This window comes from Engraulis encrasicolus, chromosome 7 (assembly GCF_034702125.1).
Source record: "Engraulis encrasicolus isolate BLACKSEA-1 chromosome 7, IST_EnEncr_1.0, whole genome shotgun sequence".
Taxonomy (NCBI): domain Eukaryota; kingdom Metazoa; phylum Chordata; class Actinopteri; order Clupeiformes; family Engraulidae; genus Engraulis; species Engraulis encrasicolus.
Window position 1 is genome coordinate 42,881,857 of NC_085863.1, and position 20,719 is coordinate 42,902,575.

The 20,719-nt window shown below is 44.7% G+C and overlaps 1 protein-coding gene across 1 annotated transcript; it reads right to left on the reverse strand.

Annotated features, from left to right (window-relative positions):
• Positions 1–2,883: 2,883 nt before the first annotated feature.
• katnal1 (katanin p60 subunit A-like 1) lies at positions 2,884–20,651 on the reverse strand. The gene is made up of 11 exons (XM_063203630.1): positions 20,105–20,651; positions 19,309–19,480; positions 18,998–19,158; positions 18,408–18,582; positions 15,735–15,862; positions 13,824–13,929; positions 12,771–12,929; positions 12,210–12,336; positions 10,413–10,547; positions 6,434–6,560; positions 2,884–4,013 (listed from the first exon to the last, which is right to left on the reverse strand). The coding sequence occupies exons 2-11, from the start codon at positions 19,471–19,473 to the stop codon at positions 3,815–3,817; spliced, it is 1,482 nt and encodes a 493-aa protein (XP_063059700.1). The 5' UTR covers positions 19,474–19,480; positions 20,105–20,651; the 3' UTR covers positions 2,884–3,814.
• Between the last annotated feature and the right edge of the window lie 68 nt (positions 20,652–20,719).

Below are 20,719 nucleotides of genomic sequence, written 5' to 3' on the forward strand. Positions count from 1 at the left end.
GGTTCACTAATGTTCTACGTCAAACTCTGCTAGTTGGCATCCGTTACATCTCCAGGCCAGCAGGCCTCCCATACTGCCTGAGCACTATTCAGTCATGTCACAGCACCAGGCCCCTCACTCCATAGACATACCACATGTGTTGTATACTGCCTGGGCTGCATTCATGCTCCAGTGCATGACCCTGATAAGGCCTCCATAGAGCCTGCCAAGGTCACAGGCCCCCACTAACAATACGAGGGCCAGGGGGGAAACTGCTCACCCTCCATTTAGTTCAGCCCAGGGCTGAACTGGGACGATAAAATCAACCAGGCATTTTTGACTTAAACTGGCACCTCACACACATACAACCTGTTTTTATACTACAGTATACCCTGCTTGACTCAATCCACTGTCTATATTGAAGGTAGATCACTGAGCTGCCCCCTCTAAACTGTGGGGCAGGCACTAAGAAAAAAACAAAGAAACAAACTAGAAAAAAAAACATGTCGGTCCCTGAGGACTGTATGCCCACCCGGAAAATGCCCTGTATGCCAGATTACCAGCTAATCCCTGGTTCTGACCCTGAGTCTCGGCCCCTCTGCGATTGGCCTACTGCATCTCACCCGCTGTATATGATTTCATCATGCTGTTGCACCTACGTACATACATCATGTCTGCCGTGTCTGATGTGTGGACTTGTTCGGGATAGTTCTGTATATTCTGCCATGTTCACCAGAACGGCTCAACGCCATTTCCCAAATGCTGTTTGTAACTTGTGCCTAGGCCTACTACTGTATGTGTTTTGACAATGACATTTACTTGTACTTTTTCAAAGTGCTGTAGGATTAGGCAAGGATGCATTATGTCTGGGCCAAAACAAAGGTTTTATTATCCCCCGATACGAGCTGTTAAAGGCTGCGCTAAATTGGCTGGGCCGTCTAATTTGCTTCCGTTCCAGCTCAACAGCCTTGCTGTAATACAGTACAAGAGAGTGCCTTTGTAGTACAGTCATTGCCTTCTAGGCTGCTGCATTTTCTCATAGGCCTAGGGGAAACAAGGAGGTACTCCTTACAGACAAATGTGCTCTTCTTCACTCTTCGAACCCAGTGATAAGGACACTTCTTCCACGCCTTTAGTCGTCTATTTTAGATCCTACTCCGGGCGACATGTATTCAAAGGGCTGATTATTTAAACATGAAAAGAGATGTTCAAAATCTCAAAATAGCTGTTAAAGAGATTCATTGTTCGCGTCGTCGCATCTAATGAAAGGAGCAGGAATTACATTTCATACGATTGCAAATGCTGAAGTCAGGGATGGGTGAAAGGTTATATAGGTGTGTGTGTGTGTGTGTGTGTGTGTGTGTGTGTGTGTGTGTGTGTGTGTGTGTGTACAGTATGTCAAATAAGTGAGTACACCCCTCACATTGTTGTAGATTTGTAAGTATCTTTTCATAGGACATTAAAGAAATTTCACTTTGACACAATGATTAGTGACCCGTTAACAGCATATTTAACCGCTTAAATTTGTTGTTAACTCACAAAAAATCAAAATACAGCCATTAACGTTTGAACATGTACCCACAAAAGTGAGTACACCCCAGATTAAAATTCGGTAGAAAAGGGGCCATGTTGGCCTGAACGTCTCGAAATGAAAGGGATTAAAAGGGAGGTCATCGGTGTGCATTTCAACCTTTCCTTACATTGAACTTATACATTTTGAGTCTGCACCTCGCTTAAATAGATGGAGACTCTATGAAGAGTATCATGTTCTGCTTCATCATTCACAGTGCATGTTGACATGCATGTTTCTTTTAGGTGTAATTCATATTTCCAATTTTGACTGCATTCATGCATCCCCAAACCATGTCAGTCACACTACCATGCTTGACTTGCCAGATGATACACTTTTTTGTAAAACTCACTTGTTTACCACCACACATGCTTGACACCATCTAAAGCAAATCTGTTTGTCTTGGTCTCTAGAGAGATGAACAGACCAAGGATATGGATCACTGGAACCATGTTGTGTGGTCTGAAGAGAGCAAGATAAACAAATTTGCTTTAGATGGTGTCAAGCATATGTGGTGGTGCTTCTTATTACACTTGCTCAGAACTATGAGGGTAGGGGGCGCTGGGGCGCAGCGCGCTAAGCCCCCCACACTTGGGCTTGCATGCCCATGGGGACCCCATTTCGAGTCCGGACGTCATTTCCCAACCCTTCTCCATCTCTCTCCACACTCACCTCCTGTCGCACCTTCACTGTCCTATCCGAAATAAAGGCCCAAAAAGCCCATAAAAATATCAACAAAAAAAAATAAAATAACTATGAGGGTACAGCAACTGACATTATCTAAAAAACATATCAGACAAATAAAACCAAGAAAGAAAGTAATTATCAATATCATTATTTTTATTGTACAGTACCTCAATCCCTCTGTACCAGTATTTTCCCCTTTTCATTCATGACATGAGACAGACAGTCTTACACAAGCACAAGTGTTAGCGCATGCATGTACACACACACGCACACACGTACACACACACACGTACACACACACATGTACACATTCACTCACACACACACACACACACACACACACGCACACTCACACACACACACACACACACACACACACACACACACACACACACACACACACACACACACACACACACACACACAAATCACAACATGACCGTACCAAAAGCAAGCTAGTTTCGAAACAATGACATGTCAACATTCTTTCGGCCTATATATCAGACTAGTTCAAGTCAGTGCAATACCAGCACTAGTGCACATTTTGAAGTGAGGAATGAGTTTACACCATTTCAGACATTTTAGAATAAAAACAAAAAGATAAAACTGAGTGATTTCCAGAGTTGACTCCCAAAACACGATGCTACAGCGTTCCGGAACACTAAAAAACAAGCTTCAAGTAGTCGCCAAGGCAACGCCCAGCGACAGGACTTAGGAATGATGAAGTCATCCAGTGGTGCCGCACCCTCTACTTTCTACGCATGGTCTCTTCTCCAACCCCCTACCCAATCCTCCTCCGTCCCCTCCACTTTGTTGCATCACCCTGTTTCTTCACATGGTTCTCCAACAACCCACATTCCACCCCATCGTTCCTCCTACCCCAAACCCACCTTCTTCTCCGTCTGTTCATCATACCTCCCTTCCTTGTCCATAACAGTCGATTTTCAACCCCTCACCCTTTGTCCAAAGCCCAAACCATGACTGTTTTTCTCTTTGTATTGCATTTTTCTGTTTCTCCACCTTGTCTTTTCTTTATCTCTCACCCCATAACCCAAAGCCCAACCCCACCTCTCCGTCTCACCATCTTTCTTCAGTTCCATAGTCAGCCACCCAGTACTCTCCAGGTCCCCTCTCAACCCCCTTCAGCCCTAACCCATGCCATCCACTCTATCCCATCCCACCTCTCTTCTGCAGCTGAACTGATCCAAACTCGGCCACCAAGAATTGCCAATCCAGGCCACCCTCAATCCCCCAACCCACCCCAATACCACATACCCATCCCTGTCCACCCCACCCACCCCCATCTGCGGCTAAATGGATCCAAACTCGTCTATCCAGGCCTTGTATGTCTCCTGGGGTGCATTTCTCGAAACCATAGTTGCTAACTACATTAGCTACTTTGTTGTTTGCAATGCAATTTCCCATTGGCAACTACCCAAGTTGCTAACTGGCTAACAACTACGCTTTCGAGAAACGCACCCCAGGTCTCCTCTCAACCCCCAAATCCTTCACCCCTAACCCCGACACAGAACCAAGCTCTGCTTCCCATCCCGTCCACCACCACCCCCACTCCTGTGGCTAAACGGATCCGAACTCCGCCATCCAGCCGTCGTACTTCTCCAGGTCGGCGGCGGAGACGGACTTGGAGATCTTCTTGAGGGTGATCTCAAAGTCCTCCATGGTGACAGGCATCTGGAGCTCCTCCTTGGAGAGGGCGCGGATCTCCTCGGGGCAGAGGCCCTGGATACGCCGTCGCATCGCCATCATCGCCGCGTCCCTGAGGAGGGCACGATGGACACACACACACACCCAGACACACACACACACACACACACACACACACACACACACAGCCCTGTTAGCATACATAGAACATAACTTGTATAGAAATTCAGTGTGTTTACAGGCCCCAGATAGGCCGAGACATAGCCATCATGTCTCCGTACTGTGAGGACACAGAAATGTGAACTCAGACAGACAGACAGAGACAGATAGACAGACTGACGCATACAGATCATTGATGTTTTTTGTAAAAGACATCATGTTGTAAACCCACAGCTAATGTCACTCTTCTATGAATTAAATAAACTAATTAATACGGTTCTTGTACCATCTTGACGTCTGTTACTAAAAAAATGACCCATAATGTACACCAAACAATCATTAACAAAACCATTGTAACATAAAATGCATGAATTGAACAGTAATGATCACAAACCATTAATATTAATAAAATGAATAGCATGTATTCAACTGCTGAAGAGGGCAGTTAACAAATCAAGTACAGATATGCAGCTCTTCTTATGTTTCAATATGGGTGGATAGCAAAGAGTACGCAGTGACAACACCCACCCCTGTTTTTCCTTTCAAAAACATCCAAACTGATGGCTTTCGACTCGAGCCGTGTGTGTGTGTGTGTGTGTGTGTGTGTGTGTGTGTGTGTGTGTGTGTGTGCAGTATTGTTTCTGGCTGCTGAGTTAGAGGGAGACAGCTGTTTTACGGTCTCCTCCTCTATAAAGCTTTTTGCAATCACGCTGTTGCATTGATTAGTTTCTCAGTAAAGCATTACAGCGTCCAGTGAACCCAGTCCAACACAATAACAATAACCATACACACACGTGCACAGACATGCAGACACACACACACACACACACACACACACACACACACACACACACACACACACAGAATGAGAGAGGGCAAGTGAGTTATGTAACAATCAAAGGCATGTTTGTGGAATCAGGAATGGCGCATGGCAGCAGGCCATCCGACAAAATCACTGTGCAGAAAAACAATCCAGAGCAAACACACACATACACACGCACGCACGCACACACACAGGCGAGGGAAAGCGTCCTGCTGGAAACGCAACAGACAACGAAGGGCAGACAATACACACAACACATCCCATCTCACTTGTTCCAAAAAAAACCCCAGGCACGAGAGGAGAGGAGAGGAGAGGAGAGGAGAGGAGGTGGAAGAGGAGAGAAGAGGAGGTGGAAGAGGAGAGGAGAGGAGGTGAAGAGGAGAAAGACAAAAGCAGAAACCAACACAGCATAACAATTACAAGCAAGAGATTGTACTGCAACTCAATATTGAACATCCTAACATCCTGACAGAGCAGAGCAGCATTGAAACATCAGCACTCTTGGCTGCCACGTTTGGATTGTGAGTTTGCACTGTACTGCCGTGCCGTGGCGCAGTCATGCGCTCAAAACGGTATCAAGTCCATCAAACAAATTAGTTCAGGGTATTTTACACTCACAAAACATTGCCGCAATTAATTGAAAAAAAACAACAAAAAAAAACAACAACAACCAGCGATTAAAAATTATTTAATGCCCGACTGCTCTTGCTAAGTAGCCTACTGTGGCTGTGAAGTATGAAACACTGAAGTGTTGGTTGGCCTGCCGTTAGTACATCAGCACACACCACACCACAACAAACAAATGTGATGAACGAGCAATTTTCTTCTCAGGACATTTCGCAGTTTCTTTTGACAGTTTTCTTTGAAGTGTATTTCCTAGTGAACTTGACAAACCCCAGTGGCCGGTTGGGCTAGCGTTGCACCATAGGCGACGTACTTGTGGCTGGTTCAGGAAGCTCTCCGACAATCACAATGCTCTATGTAGTGAGGGTTTTTTTAAAATCTGTAATGAGTGGCTGGGTCAGGCTTAGCACAGTGCTGCGCTGTCCCTATTACATGTAGTGAAGCAGTTTGAACAGCAACCGTTGGCTCCAGACGCAACTTTCAGCTTTGCCCATGATACAGCCCCAGGCTGTTCATTTCATGCTACAGGCTAGCTTGCCAGGGTAGTGTACAGTACAATACAGGACACTCAGGTGGAGCTGTGTGTGTGTGTGTGTGTGTGTGTGTGTGTGTGTGTGTGTGTGTGTGTGTGTGTGTGTGTGTGTGTGTGTGTGTGTGTGTGTGTGTGTGTGTGTGTGTCCTGCAGACGTTGGTGATGTCAGCTCCAGAGTAGTACTACAGAGTAGATCGTCTCAGCTGTTCATTTCATGTTATAGTCTAGCTACAGCTTGCTAGGCTAGTGAACTACAGTTACAGTGCTGTAATGTGTAGTGAGTATGGAGTGTGTGTCTGTGTGTGTGTGTGTGTGTGTGTGTGTGTGTGTGTGTGTGTGTGTGTACTGTATGAATGTCTGATTGTGTGTGTGTGTGTGTGTGTGTGTGTCTGACCTGCAGACGTTGGTGATGTCTGCTCCGGAGTAGCCCTGGATCTTCTCTGCGATGAGGGCCAGGTCCACGTCAGGGGCCACCTCCACCTCCCGCAGGTTGATACGCAGCAGCTCCGCACGACCCTTCGCTGGAGGGAGAGGGGAGTGGGGGTGGGTAGATGAGAGTGAGGGAGTGAGAGAGAGAGAGAGAGAGAGAGAGAGAGAGAGAGAGAGAGAGAGAGAGAGAGAGAGAGAATGAATTAATGTGTGTGTGTGTGTGTGTGTGTGTGTGTGTGTGTGTGTGTGTGTGTGTGTGTGTGTGTGGGCACATATGTGATAATATATGTGTGTGGGCAGGTGAGGGGGTACCTGTGTATGTGTGTGTGTGTGTAGATATGTATGCATGTATGAGTATGAATGAGAGTGTGCACACGTAGGTATGTGTGGGGGTGGGTGGGTAAGGACAGATCAGGACAGAAGAGCAGACAATAGGCAGTCAGACTCAGCACAGCCGCCCACACTAGACTACAGGCAGTCACAGGCGGGTACACTCAACACTCATCACCCACCCCCACAGTGGTACACCAGCTCGCAGTCACGAGCCAATACACGAGGCGCGTGTGTGTGTACGCGCGCGTGTGTGTGTGTGTGTGTGTGTGTGTGTGTGTATGTGTGTGTGTGTGTGTGTGTGTGTGTGTGTGTGTGTGTGTGTGTGTGTGTGTGTGTGTGTGTGTGTGTATGTGTATGTGTGGCGAGGGGGTGCGTCATGGCTGAATTAATTACTGTACTACTATGTGTGAAGGGCACATGCTGTGGGCATGCATGGGGGTGTTGGGCATTCACGCCACATTATGGCCATGTTTGGGTATTAGTATGAGTGGCAGATCTCCAAGGACGGTGGTGGTGTTCAGCAGCGTCAGACTCACCGACGGCAGGATTAAAGAAAAAGATGCTGTTTGATGGTAGGACGTTCAGCTAGTGGTGGTCACCTAAATCCCACAGTATTTGCACATTAGAGAATTATCTATTTGCTAGTGTGACCATTTCTTTGTCTTTTTTTTAAATATATATTTTTAGGGGCTTTTATGCCTTTATTTGATGGACAGTGTGAGATGGTGACAGGAAGCGAGTGGGACAGAGAGACGGGGTGGGATCAGGAAATGACCCCTGCCGGACTCGAACCAGGGTCCCCCTTGGGCACGCAAGTCCAAATGTGGGGGGCTTAGCATGCTGCGCCACAGCGCCCCCCTAGTGACCATTTCTTTCTAATGACTACCAACATTTCATTGTCTTTTCAGATCTTCTTCAGATCGCTAGTTCTACTTCTACACACAACCAAAAATAAAATTACATTTAACAGTTCAATACTTCAAAGTTTAAAGGGACACTATGCAGGAAATGGTCAAAAAAGGTACTGCAACTATGCTGCTCATTGAAACTAGGCTCCTATTGCCAAATTTGATCGTTACATGAAAGTTTAACAAGTAATAAACAAATATTAACTAGTATGGTCCAATTACAGTCATTTTTGCAGCTAAAAATGGCTATTTTAGGAAATTCAAAATGGCGGACCATGGAGAAGATCCCCCTTTTCATGTATGAAAAGTGCAATTTTTCCAGTCATAACGAATGCTTAGAATTTGATGGTGGTGGTAAGTATTCATGAAAAAGGTAACATTAATGAGTGGGCAGCATGAATTCTGGAAATGAACAACTAAAAATCTCACACAGTGTACCTTTAAGATTCCATTTTGTCAAGTCCTTTGAAACCAACCAAATAAAAAACACTGAGGTTTAAAAAGGTGTGATCATTTATGGTAGGACTCACATTTGTTTATGTTGAAATTAAACAACAAGTTATTGATAAACAGCTAAGTTTATATTCAAATATAACATGTAATGTTGAGGCCAGACAGGCTGGCCACACATTGTTTGTTTCTTCTAGTTCACAGAGTTTGTGAGTTTTTTTCTTCCTCTTACAGCACACCACAGGCCAGGGATTACATAGCTAACATCATGAGGGGAAAGCTAACTGTTTATTTCACTGCTTATAAGATGCTTAACATTGCTGATTGCATCTTTAACGCTCACCCAAAACAATAAACCCCACTTTGTAGTGTGGCGGCGCAGTAGAAAAATGCGTCCAGATTATTTCTGATGTGAATTCTCGTCATTCTTGAGAAATTCTGCATTCTAATGGAATTATTCTTGGTGCTCTTTGAAGCCTTTTGTGGGTGGTGTACTACTGAGAGCAAACGAGTGTTTTCTGGATTTAAAAGTCGTCTTATTACGTGAAATGGTAAAGTGTGAGGAATCCATACATAGCCTTGTACAATGAAAGCCAAGACTGTGTCGTCAACCCTTGAGTTTGAAATCGGATCTTGAGAGTTTTGGAGTTGCAAGTGGGCAGAAGTATGACTATAAAGTAGGACTATGGCCTTCCCAATCCAACATATATGTCAATATAAGAATGAAACTTGAACACAAGTGGTTGGAATCATTTCCAGTAGTGGAAAAAGTTAATTCTTGGCTGTGGTCCAAACGGCTGAGGCACTGTTCTGTTACGCCAAGGACCCAGGTTCGATTCCAGTCTTGAGGTCATTTCCTGATCCCCCGCTATCTCTCTCTTCCAACTATTTCCTGTCCTCTCTTCATGTTCGCTGTCCAATAGAAGCATAAAAGCCTAAAAAAGTCTTTCAAAAAAGCGAGAGATTCCCAGGAGAAGCGAAGTTGCTTGCATCTTAAATCTTTTGACAACCATGATCTGGATTGAACTTGCCTGGTACCTATGCAATTTCTCGTAAGAAAGCTGTGGTTTACAATTGCCCATAGTCGTCTATTGGGCATTACAAATGTATAATTTGGCATACCGTATGTATACCTTTTTTTCTTTTTTTTTTGCTTAGTTATTTCTTACGCAGCTTCTAAACGCTAGTCTTAATGCACTGTTAAAAACAGCAAAAGCAAAAAACAGAAGATGTCGGTGCTCCACCAGTTCTCTCCTTTTTATCTCATGCCTTGTCCTGCTCTGGTTGCATTGCCGTGTCGGCCCCAGAAGAGCGGAGTACGTTTCCCTTTGTTCTCCAGCAAACACAGCATCATGTGTCAATGCCACACACCCAGGAAGCCAGGGCCGATTCTGCTCCGAGGTCACTTCCTGTACCCTTCCCCATCTCTCTCCAACTCATTTCCTGTTATGTCTCCACTAATTGCCTGATGAAGGACAGCAAGCTTGTTTGAAATCTTCTGGCTGGCTAGTGGCTGGCTTAAAGCTAATGCACTCTGGAGATAAAATGCCAATGGTGATGTTTAGGATATTATTGTGCAGATGTTAGCATACCACATCAATAGGTACAGTATGTAGACTATGTTGTGATGCTGACATGTTCGGTCCACATGACAACCATCACTATTGCAAAACTTGACAATTTATTTAGGCTAGCATCAAACCAGCCAGGTCAAATCCCTACCCACCAAAAAAAACACTGTTAAGTTGGGGTTGTTTAGCCCCTACATGTTTACATGTACAGTAGCTCTGCTGTAGTCTCCTATGAGTGGGGACAGTGGGTGTGCTAAGCACTGACCTGAAGTCAGTGGGATGTGTTGTATACTAGATTGGAGACAGTGTCTGTGTAAGCTACCGTCCACTGGCCTATAGGCAGTGGGATGCAGATTCTACCCTGTTCAACTGAACAGCCAAGCCAGCCAGGCCACTTATAAGCTCCCTCCCCCACAAAAAAACTTGTCCACTTTGGCCTATTTAGTCCTGCTGTACTGTAATCTTGTACGATAGGAGACGGTGTGAGTGTACTGACCTGTGAGCAGTGAGATGTAGATCCTACAGAGCTCTGCTGTAGTGTCCTATGATTGGAGACAGTGCGGGTGTGCTAACCACTGACCTGAAGTCAGGTGGATGTAGATGCTATGTGGTTCTGGCGCGTAGTCTTGTATGAGTGGAAACAGTGCGTGCGTGTGTATTGGCCAGCGTTGAGCTTACTGACCTGTGGGCAGTGGGATGTAGATCCTCTTCTCCAGGCGCCGCCGCAGGGCCTCGTCGATGTCCCAGGGGAAGTTGGTGGCCGCCAGCACCATCACCATCTTGGACGGGTCGTCGTTCTCCGAGGCGCCACCCACGCCTGTGTGACAAGGAACAGGGACAGGGAGGACAGTGACATATTTAACATTACGGTACACAGCATTAACTTCCTGGAGTGTAGTCTCTTTGTGCTCACTCGTTGCTGAAAACTGATCATGGCAACATTGCTATGACATTACACAGAGCTTTAAAGGTGCACAGTGTAATATTTGTAGTAGTTAATTTCCAGAATCCATGCTGCCCATTCACAAATGTTACCTTTTTAACAAATACTTATCACCACCATCAAATTCTAAGTATTCAATATGGCTGGGAAAATTGCAATTTTCATACATGAAAGGGGAGATCTTCTCCACGGTACGACATTTTGAATTTCCAAAAATAGGAAATATTAGCTGCAAAACGTACTGCACTTTGGTCAATACTAGTTTATTATTAGGTAAAGATTCATGAAAAGATCAAATTTGGCAATGGGCAACATGATTTCAATGAGAAGCAGTTGCAATACCTATTCTGGCCACAATCAGTGCACCTTCAAGTAATGGTTCAAAACCTGAAGTAAACGTTGATGACAGTAAGGTTATAACATAGGGGAAAAAATACGATTTGGCTGATTTAGGTCACGTTTTAGTATCGAGAAACAAAAACAAAAACGTACACAGCATGTTTTGATAAGCTGTCAAACAAGATAGAGACTAATTTAGGAGGACACTTCAGTTTACAATGCCATAAACATTTATATCCCGTGCGAGGGGTGAGCTATGAAAAAGTGGATCAGAAACACCTTAAGTGGCAGAAATGGACTTGCTAAGCGAGTGTGCTACAGCTGCAGGGGTCAACAGTGTACTGTAACTCGGCTGCTCAACTTCCTCCTTCTACCTTACTGAGCTTTCTAGCCTATTCTATTCAGACCAAATAAATTTGGTAGCTGCTGTTGTTTGCGAAAGTAGCTTAAAGGGACACTGTGTGAGATTTTTAGCTGTTCATTTCCAGAATTCATGCTGCCCACTCACTAATGTTACCTTTTTCATGAATACTTACCACCACCATCAAATTAGTGTAATTCAAGTATTCATTATGACTGGCAAAATTGCACTTTTCCTACATGAAAAGGGGGATCTTCTCCATGGTCCGCCATTTTGAATTTCCTAAAATAGCCATTTTTAGCTGCAAAAATGACTGTAATTGGACCATACTAGTTAATTGCTACTCAGTAAACTTTCATGTAAAGACCAAATTTGGCAATAGGGAGCCTAGTTTCAATGAGCAGCATAGTTGCAGTACCCTTTTTGACCATTTCCTGCACAGTGTCCTTTTAAGAAGCCTAAAATGCTACACTTGCCATACAGTAATGTACAGAAGTGGTAAAACAGGCATGGCGTGAAACTCTAATGTTCAATGAAGGGAAAGAGCACATGTTTGAGGGTCATAACATTCTGATTGACGTCCGCTAAACAATTTCATAGCTCACTACCACACAGAATTTGAGTTTCATTTTGCTTTGTTACTGCATCTGTATGGGTCATTCACTGTGCCAATGTTATGTGTCATCTTTGGGCTTATTGGGCATTAGTGATTGTTTGAGGCAGAAAACATATCTGCCCAAAGAGGCGCAACTGAATGCTGATGCAGGAGGTTTCAGATGCTTTGCCACAGAGCAAGACAATGAGGAAGTGGTTGGTGCATCGGCCTGATGTCTTACCGTCCATCTGAACCAGCAGTTCAGATTTCACTCGTCTACTGGCCTCGTGCTCATCCGATGTTCCTCTCCTCCCACACATGGAGTCGATCTCATCGATGAAGATGGTGCTGGGAGCATAGAACCTTGCCTGGAAGATATGGCACAAATTGTTTCTTTTTCAGACTGTATTTGTCATTTCGGGTAGGGTGCGCAATACTGTGTCAATACTGTAATTACAGGTGTCAGACAAAAGAGCCAGGCCGTTTACAAAGGTAGGTCTGCATGGGTGATCGAAACGTTGCTGTTTTAATTGAATAAAGGTTATTTTTTATCTTTTTTCCCCAGTGTGCTTAAACTTAAACTTTTTCAGACCATTTGACATTTCATATTCCGTAGAGTTCCTAAGTAGATATTGGCATTGGTATTGAATTTAATTTATGCCTACAATTGAAAGTGTCTTCTGTTGTTATTTGTAGTAGAAAATGTTTACTATTTATCAATCCTATCGTGTCGACATAACATTGAATTTTCAAGTCATCATGATGGCAGTGTCCTTTTGTTCCTGGCTGCTCACAGACTCACCATGTCAAAAAGCAGACGCACGAGTTTCTCTGACTCTCCGCGGTACTTGGAGGTGAGTGTGGATGGCGAGATGTTGAAAAAGGTAGTGCCACACTCCGTGGCCACAGCTTTGGCCAGCATGGTCTTCCCTGTGCCAGGAGGACCCACCATCAACACTCCCTGTGGTGCGTGCACACACACACACACACACACACACACACACAAATAAACAAACAAAACATAAACACACACACACACACCAAAATAAATAAATAAAACACACACACACACACAAACACAAACACACACACACACACACACACACACACACACACACACGCACGCACGCACGCACGCACGCACACAAGCACACAAGCACACACACACACACACACACACACACACACACACACACACACACACACACACACACACACACACACACACACACACACACGCCATGCTGTTTACAATCCCATCCCAGTGCCATATGGCCCAGACTGGAGCCTACTAGGAAATCATACAGTGTTGGCCTGATCACATTATATAACTGGAAAAGAAAAAAAAAGCCCACAAAGCCTCTGAGGCAGAAAAAAATCCTTTGCGTTGTGCAAAGCTGTGTTACACTGCACATCAGGTTATTAGAAATTTAAGCCCGACAGCGGCAGTATTAATATCACAGTCCAAACAAGGACATACACCAAGAGTCCTCACCATTGTTAGAACCTACACCATGATGCCCCCTTGTGGTGGGCAATGGCGGCGCGAGTGTAACTGTGTACATTCCACTGCTTTCATATCACAATGATGTCATCAGATGAATGTGCATACTGTACGTGCTTTTGCACATAGACATGTACAGAACATTCAAATATGGACTAAGTCTGTTCATGAAAAGCAAAAAAGGAGAGAAGAGGGGGGCGCAGTGGTTCAATGAGCTCAGACGGCATACCATTACACCGGCGACTCGGGTTCAACTTCGACCTGTTTGTCTCACTGCCCTGTCGGCATAATAAAGTGAAAAAAAGAGGGAAAAACAAGAACTGCAATGAGTCGTAAAATGGCGATATTAACCTTCCAGGGCCTGCGGATTCCCTTGAAGAAGTCTGGCATCCACATGGGCAGCACCACTGCCTCCCTCAGCAGCTTCTTGGCATCCTCCAGATCAGCAATGTCATCCCTGCAGATGAGGAGAGAGAGAGAGAGAGAGAGAGAGAGAGAGAGAGAGAGAGAGAGAGAGAATGGAAAAACAGAGATGAGAGTGAGGAATAAAAAGTGGAGCGAGAGAATAAGTGAGAGACAGACGCACAAAGAAGGGAGGGGGGGGATGGGGACAGTAAGAGATAGAGGGAAACAAAGAAATATCGGGTAGTGTGACAGAGAGAGAGAGAGAGAGACAGACAGAGAGAGAGAGAGAAGAAAGATGGAGGGTTATCACACGACAGCTTGGCGAGTCCCAGTTGGGATGAGTCATCCACGGCACCTTGCCTCCCAGGCATCTGGCCTCTCTCTCTCTCTCTCTCTCTCTCTCTCTCTCTCTCTCTCTCTCTCTCTCTCTCTCTCTCTCTCTCTCTCTCTCTCTCTCTCTCTCTCTCTCTCTCTCTCTCTCTCTCTCTCTCTCTCTCTCTCTCGCTAATCGGCCACCATCACTACTTATGCCATTACATTAGGATCAGACACAAAAGAACACATGCATATCATTACTATTGCTATTACATGCAAGCACAGTGCTCACAGCTATTCATTCTTCTATAAAAAGTAAAGTAATGGATTTTCATTTGGCAACTGAGAGGTATAAGAAAAAGCACAACATCAATGTGTTAGTTGTGGTAAGTGGCAGAACGGTATTCAGCACTTCCATTCATACAAGTGATATTATTATTAGTAATAATGAGATTGTTGTTATTATTAGTAGTATTTGCCAAGGGAAAACAGAATTTGGCCTATTATATCAGGTCTAGCCAATAATTAATACTACAAAGTTGTCTTATTTTCCATTTCAATTTTCCATTGCAAATTAGAATCATAATTAACAATCAGAAATCAAGCAACCTGCGATAGATCTGGTAGAGCATGTAGTAAACACCCCCTTTTGCCTATTGGCTGATGCCGACCCAGCCCATACAGCTCTCCACGAATCAGCTGCGCTTCGGTTAATCAGCTGCTGCTCGCAATTGGATGCTGACCTTTGGCGCTCTTTATTTAAACTACCAAATTTGTTTTCCTGTCATTGCTTTTTGCCGCTTGTTTTGCATCCACCACCTTCACTGCTCCACCAGACTAATCATTGCCAAACAATGTCATACTGTTGTTAATTGGTCTCTTCTAGGGGGTACTGTATGTTGCCTCTCCGGCTAAATGGAAGGCACTCCACCTGAGGATGCTGCTGTTCCGTCTTGGCTTCCATGGAGCTCATGGAGAAGTCGGTTAACTTCCTCCGAACAGAGCCTTACCGCCAAACACAAATGTCTGCATTCAAAAATGAAGCTTCCGAAATGTATCTCTGTTTCCTGTCTTCTTTTTTTTTTTACTAGAGTGGTTCTGACAGAAACACTATATGACATGATATTAATATAAGATGTTGGACTGATAGATGTCGAGATGCGATACAAAGTATTGATGTGTGATATGTCAAGATATGCGTCTGTATATGGTATGCCAGTTGATCAGTTGACATTTGCAGTATTTCTCTGGCTCAAGTTGGACAAAAATGACTTAAGTCATGAACTTAAGTCATAGCATGGCAGAAAGAAAGAAATGATTCCATGTCTAAAATTTTAAAAAGTTATTCTGCCACCCGTATGTCTGCTAGCAAATGTGAAATGTGTGTGAACTCCGTAGATGCTTGAAATGTGCGCCGCACCTCCCTCCCCCATTCGCTGGTTGCCCGGTTCCCCTGGCCTGACCCAAACGCCTGGCTTTGAAGGAACATGTTTTGGACTCAAGCGCTTACTCTACATCTGGCTAGGCCAGGTGATGACTTACCAGCTGATATTGGGGTTGCGGGAGATGATGTCCCTCTCCAAGGCGTCCACAAGGTCACTCTCATAGCCTGAGCCATCAAATCTCTTCACCTCTCCATCCCCCGCTGCTTCTGGACCACCCTTCTTTCCCTAAAAGGGGAACAAAGTAGGATTAAAAAGGAGAATTGATTACCTTCCCAAGTCAACCAATGGTTATGAATCATGAATGGTGACGCTCCCGACCACTTTGCGCTGTCAGAAACTCTCACAAGTTTTGGCTAACGTAAAAGAACAAGTAATGTGGGGAAGAAAATCTAACTTCACAAGCAGCAGGAGAAATATTCACATATATCGACTGTTAGTATGCTGTGATGAAAAAAACAAAGGGAGGAGAACATTTTCATATATCAGTGTAGATTTTGGGACAGGCATGTCAGCGGGCACCACGCAGAGTCATACAAACTGCAGAGAGCGGCTTCAAGGACCCAACAGCAAATGATGCAGATGGTGATGCAGAGCAATATAACCCCTACCTAGAAAATCCCAATTCTGCAGCCAGCTCGGTAAGACTGGGGAAGGCCTATAATATAGGGATGCACCGATACCACTTTTTTGAAAACCGATACAAGTACGAGTACATAAATGTGTGTACTTGCCGATACCGAGTACCGATACCGATACCTTTTACCACCAAAATACAATGAAAATAAATGCATGGCCTTGCTTTTTTCCATCTGTGATATTTGTATTGTCCATTTCCATGTAGATTTAAATGTTATTTTTTCCCATGCTGCTTTCAAGTCCACAGAATGTGACAAGATTTTGCATTGTTTTGTGTAATAGCAGTATCGTTCCTGGTATCGGCAAGTGCTTGACGAGTACGAGTACGAGTATAATGAGCAGTATCGGCAGCCGATACCGATACCAGTATCGGTATCGGTGCATCCCTACTATAATATAATCTTCAACATACTACCTAAAGCAACACAAAGTACAGTAGTTTTCATCTCTGGTCGTCGCCCAGCTGGTTGGAAGAAGAAAGGACACTCAGCTTCCCCAAAGCCCATTCAGAAGGGCCTTTCACCCACCACTGACACCATTTAGTAGCTCAAAAGACACTAAGGTCAAGCACAAGGAGTTTTTTAAATTTCATTATTGTTACTTTATATTATTTTTTGAGAGCAAAGCAGAGCAGATGTTTCAGGGTTCTACCTTCTTATGCCTACAACAGGGCTGTCAAACTAGTGTCGGTCCAGGGGCCGCACACAGCCAAATTGATCTCATGTGTGCCGGACCAGTAACACAATTGCAAAACATAACATTTCTGCTTCAAATCAGAATCTCAAATTGTTCTGAAGTATTGGAAACCTACAGCAACGTTGTAAAGGGCAGGAGACTCCTCTTTTTTGACATCCTTAGCTTTTTTTTCTTTCTCCAAGCCTGGGGCCGGACTGAATCATCTGATGGACCACATGGAACGGTGCTCTCCCCGGTCTTGTTCACCCTGTATACAACTGACTTCATCTACAATTCTGGGACATGCCACATGCAGAAGTTCTCAGATGACACTGCAATTGTGGGGTGTATAAGAGACAGACAGGAAGAGGACTATAGGGGACTGGTGGATGACTTTGTAGGATGGTGCCAAAACAATCAGCTGCACCTGAACACCACCAAAACCAAGGAAATGGTGATTGATTTCAGGCGCTCCACCCCGCCCTTGGTGCCTGTTTCTATTGGGGGAGAGAATGTGGAGACTGTCTGTACTTACAAGTACTTAGGAGTGCACCTCGACAATAAACTGGACTGGTCCACAAATTCAGATGCACTTTACAGGAAAGGCCAAAGCAGGCTCTATTTCCTCAGAAGGCTGAGGTCATTTAATCTCCAGCCAACTTCTGCTTATGTTCTACCAGTCTGTCATGGCCAGCTTCTATGCTGTGACTTCGGGGTGGAAGCATTAGGACGAGAGATGCGAGACGCCTTGACAGACTGGTGAGGAAGGCAGGGTCAGTGGTGGGCATGGAGATGGAGACTCTCACCTCAACAGCTGAGAGCAGAGCCCTGAACAGACTGGACTGTATTATGGATAATCAGCTACACCCCCTTCACACCACCTTCAGTAACCAGCTGAGTCTGTTCAGCCACAGACTCTGTGCTCTCACTTGCAGGACAGACAGGCGAAGGAGGTCCTTTGTCCCATGGGCCATTCAACTGTTTAACAGCATACAGAAGGACACTAAGAAGGACATCATTATTAGGGTTTGGACTGCCTGAGATGCCAGAGCTGGCCCAGATCGGGAAACCTCTTGGCGTGTGTGTGTGTGTGTCTGTGTCTGTGTGTTTATTTATGTAGCTACTTGACACCTGAATTTCCCCCTGGGGATCAATAAAGTTTCTCTACTACTCTACTATCTGGCTCCCGGGCCTTATGTTTGACACCCTTGACCTAGAGTAGTGTTTCTCAACGGGGGAGGTACAGCCCCCCAGGGGGAGTTGAGACGGATACAACTGAGAGGTGGCCGTGTTGCCATTGGGGGGCATTAGTCCATTTCGTTTTTTAATACTAATGGGGCCGTCGTCAGGCTTATGATGAGGTCAAGGGGGCGTTGAGAGGCTTGTGATGAGTCCAAGGGGGCGTTTGTTCAAAAATGGTTTAGAAAAATTGGCCCAAAGGGATGATGGGTGACATTACCTTTTCATCTTTGGCCTTTGCAGCTCCTCCGCGTCCGTTGCGGGGCGACTTGTCTGTTTTAGGGTTGACCTGCTGGCCCCTGATGGCGGGCCCCTTGTGCTGCATGGCTGGGGAGTCTCTCTTCTGGACCTTCGCTGCTGCACTGTTGGGACGCTTCAACGGCTGCACTGGAACTCTGTGTGCAGGAGAGGTAAAGAGGTAAACATTATTCAGATGGATGGATGGATGGATGGTTGGTTAAACAGAAAAAGAGACAGACTTTGCCAGCTGGGCTGCTTCAGCGGCTGCAGTGGTAGAACTAGTCTGTGTGGAGGAGAGGAGGGAAATATAATTTAGGTGGGGTGGATGGATGGACCAATACATAGACACAGAGACACAGACATTGCCAATTAGAAACATGTAACAGCAGCATTACAACAATTCCTGCACTTCACAGAAAACTCAGTCTACAAGTGAATGAAGCATGCAACAAAACAAATAAACACGTATAAAAGTAAATAAACACATATAAAAGCCAGGCACTAGTCTTGCAACACTGGCAAACATGGCTTCTGTCTCTTATGAGATAACTGTAAGGACTTTGACATCACCTGTGTTCTGCTGGAGTAGGGGGTGGCCATACGTCAGGGTCAAGCGGGGCTTCCTCGAGCATGAAATTAGGACAGTCCACTGGCTTCTCCGTCTTGAAGCTTTCCAGTGTGTTGACGATGCTTTTCACATTTCTGTACTCCTCGTCTAAGTCAATGCGTACCTATCAAGCCAGGGCAGAAATGATTGATAGATCAAAAGTAGCATGGTTAATTATTTACTTTACTGGTACATGCTGTAGGTGTGTCATAGGTCTTATGACGAGTGCTGAAAGTGCTCTTATTTTAATTCAGACTTGCTACGGATGTCTTACCTGCTGCCATTTCGCCTTGACAGATGGATCTCTTTGAGACTGGCAGTATTTCTCGATTTGTTGCATGACACCCTGGTAGTAGACCATGGACGAATCGTAGTTACCGAGAAGGGCATACTCTCGACCCTTCTTGGCGTTGTCATAGATCTCTGCCAACTCCGCCATGGCTTAACTAAAGGGAGGTGATGGCATACAAACATTATTGGTTATTATAAATAACTGTTAGATGAAACTACATCTTCAATGCTCTCTGAATGATACAACTGACAGGCCTGACTGTAACTATCTCTCTGAGACTTTCAGGCGCATTCCTTGTCAACCTTGACAGTTCCAGTCACACTACTTCAATTAACTGCACAGCAAAGGCGATGCAGACCAATTCCTTAATAAAAACGAGCAAGTCATTTTAAAGTTGTAGTTGTGTGAGCCGAATTTCTGAAACTGTGGGCAGTGGAAGAATACTGATGATTTGTGATTACCATGCAATTCATTCAAAATGATTCAGTAAGAAGTTAGCTAGGCTAACCGCGAACATGCGATTCAAAATTCCGTATTTGTAGTTTGGCTTCGACTTCAAGTTAATGCTATCTGTCGCTGATAACAACTACAGGACCCTACAATACCCATAAGGCACATGCCAGACGTTGCGATTTAGGCCACAGACAACAAAACAGGACGCACATGACACTGAAAAGCATCTGTAAGTTTATAGCAAAAAATAAATGCAATTGGACGCGTAACTGCACACGGCAAGGGGCACATTGAGTTACAAATTAAGAAATCATTGAATCCTTACCTTGACGAGAGAATATGAATTCACTTATCCACCGTCAGTTGCGTGGTGTTGTTACCATGGCCGCGGAGGAAGCTGAGGAGTAGGCGTGGTGAGTGAGGAGGAGAGGGCGGGGTCTAGTGGGGCCTTGGGAGGTGCGTGCCATGGACGTGCAAGTTTGCTGCTTCACAGCTCTGTTGCGGTTTGTTTTAACAATGGTTGTTCAGTGGTTTGTAAAGACAGTAAATTATGCTTTACGTTAAAGGTTGTCTATGATATGGCTTAAAATACCTATGTACATTAGGCCTATGCCGTACATCCCAAATCAAAGCACATCTATGTTGAAATATAACAGATCTTCCTCGGCCTGTCATCACAGTTTACTGTTAAGGTAAGACAAACTGAGCTATTCGGGGCTCTCAGTTGCAGAGCAATGACATTCTTATTTCTTTGTACAAAATCTATGATTGCTCTAGAAATGGCGGTCAAAATGACAAGAGGCCATTTTAAATGTGTTGAAAGCTTTGTTCTTCAGAGGGCACTCTAGACCTACACCTACAGTCTCTTTGTGGCAATGTTGAAGTATCATAACAACTCACACAGAAGCTTTGCAGACTAGTACAAAAACCATATCACAGA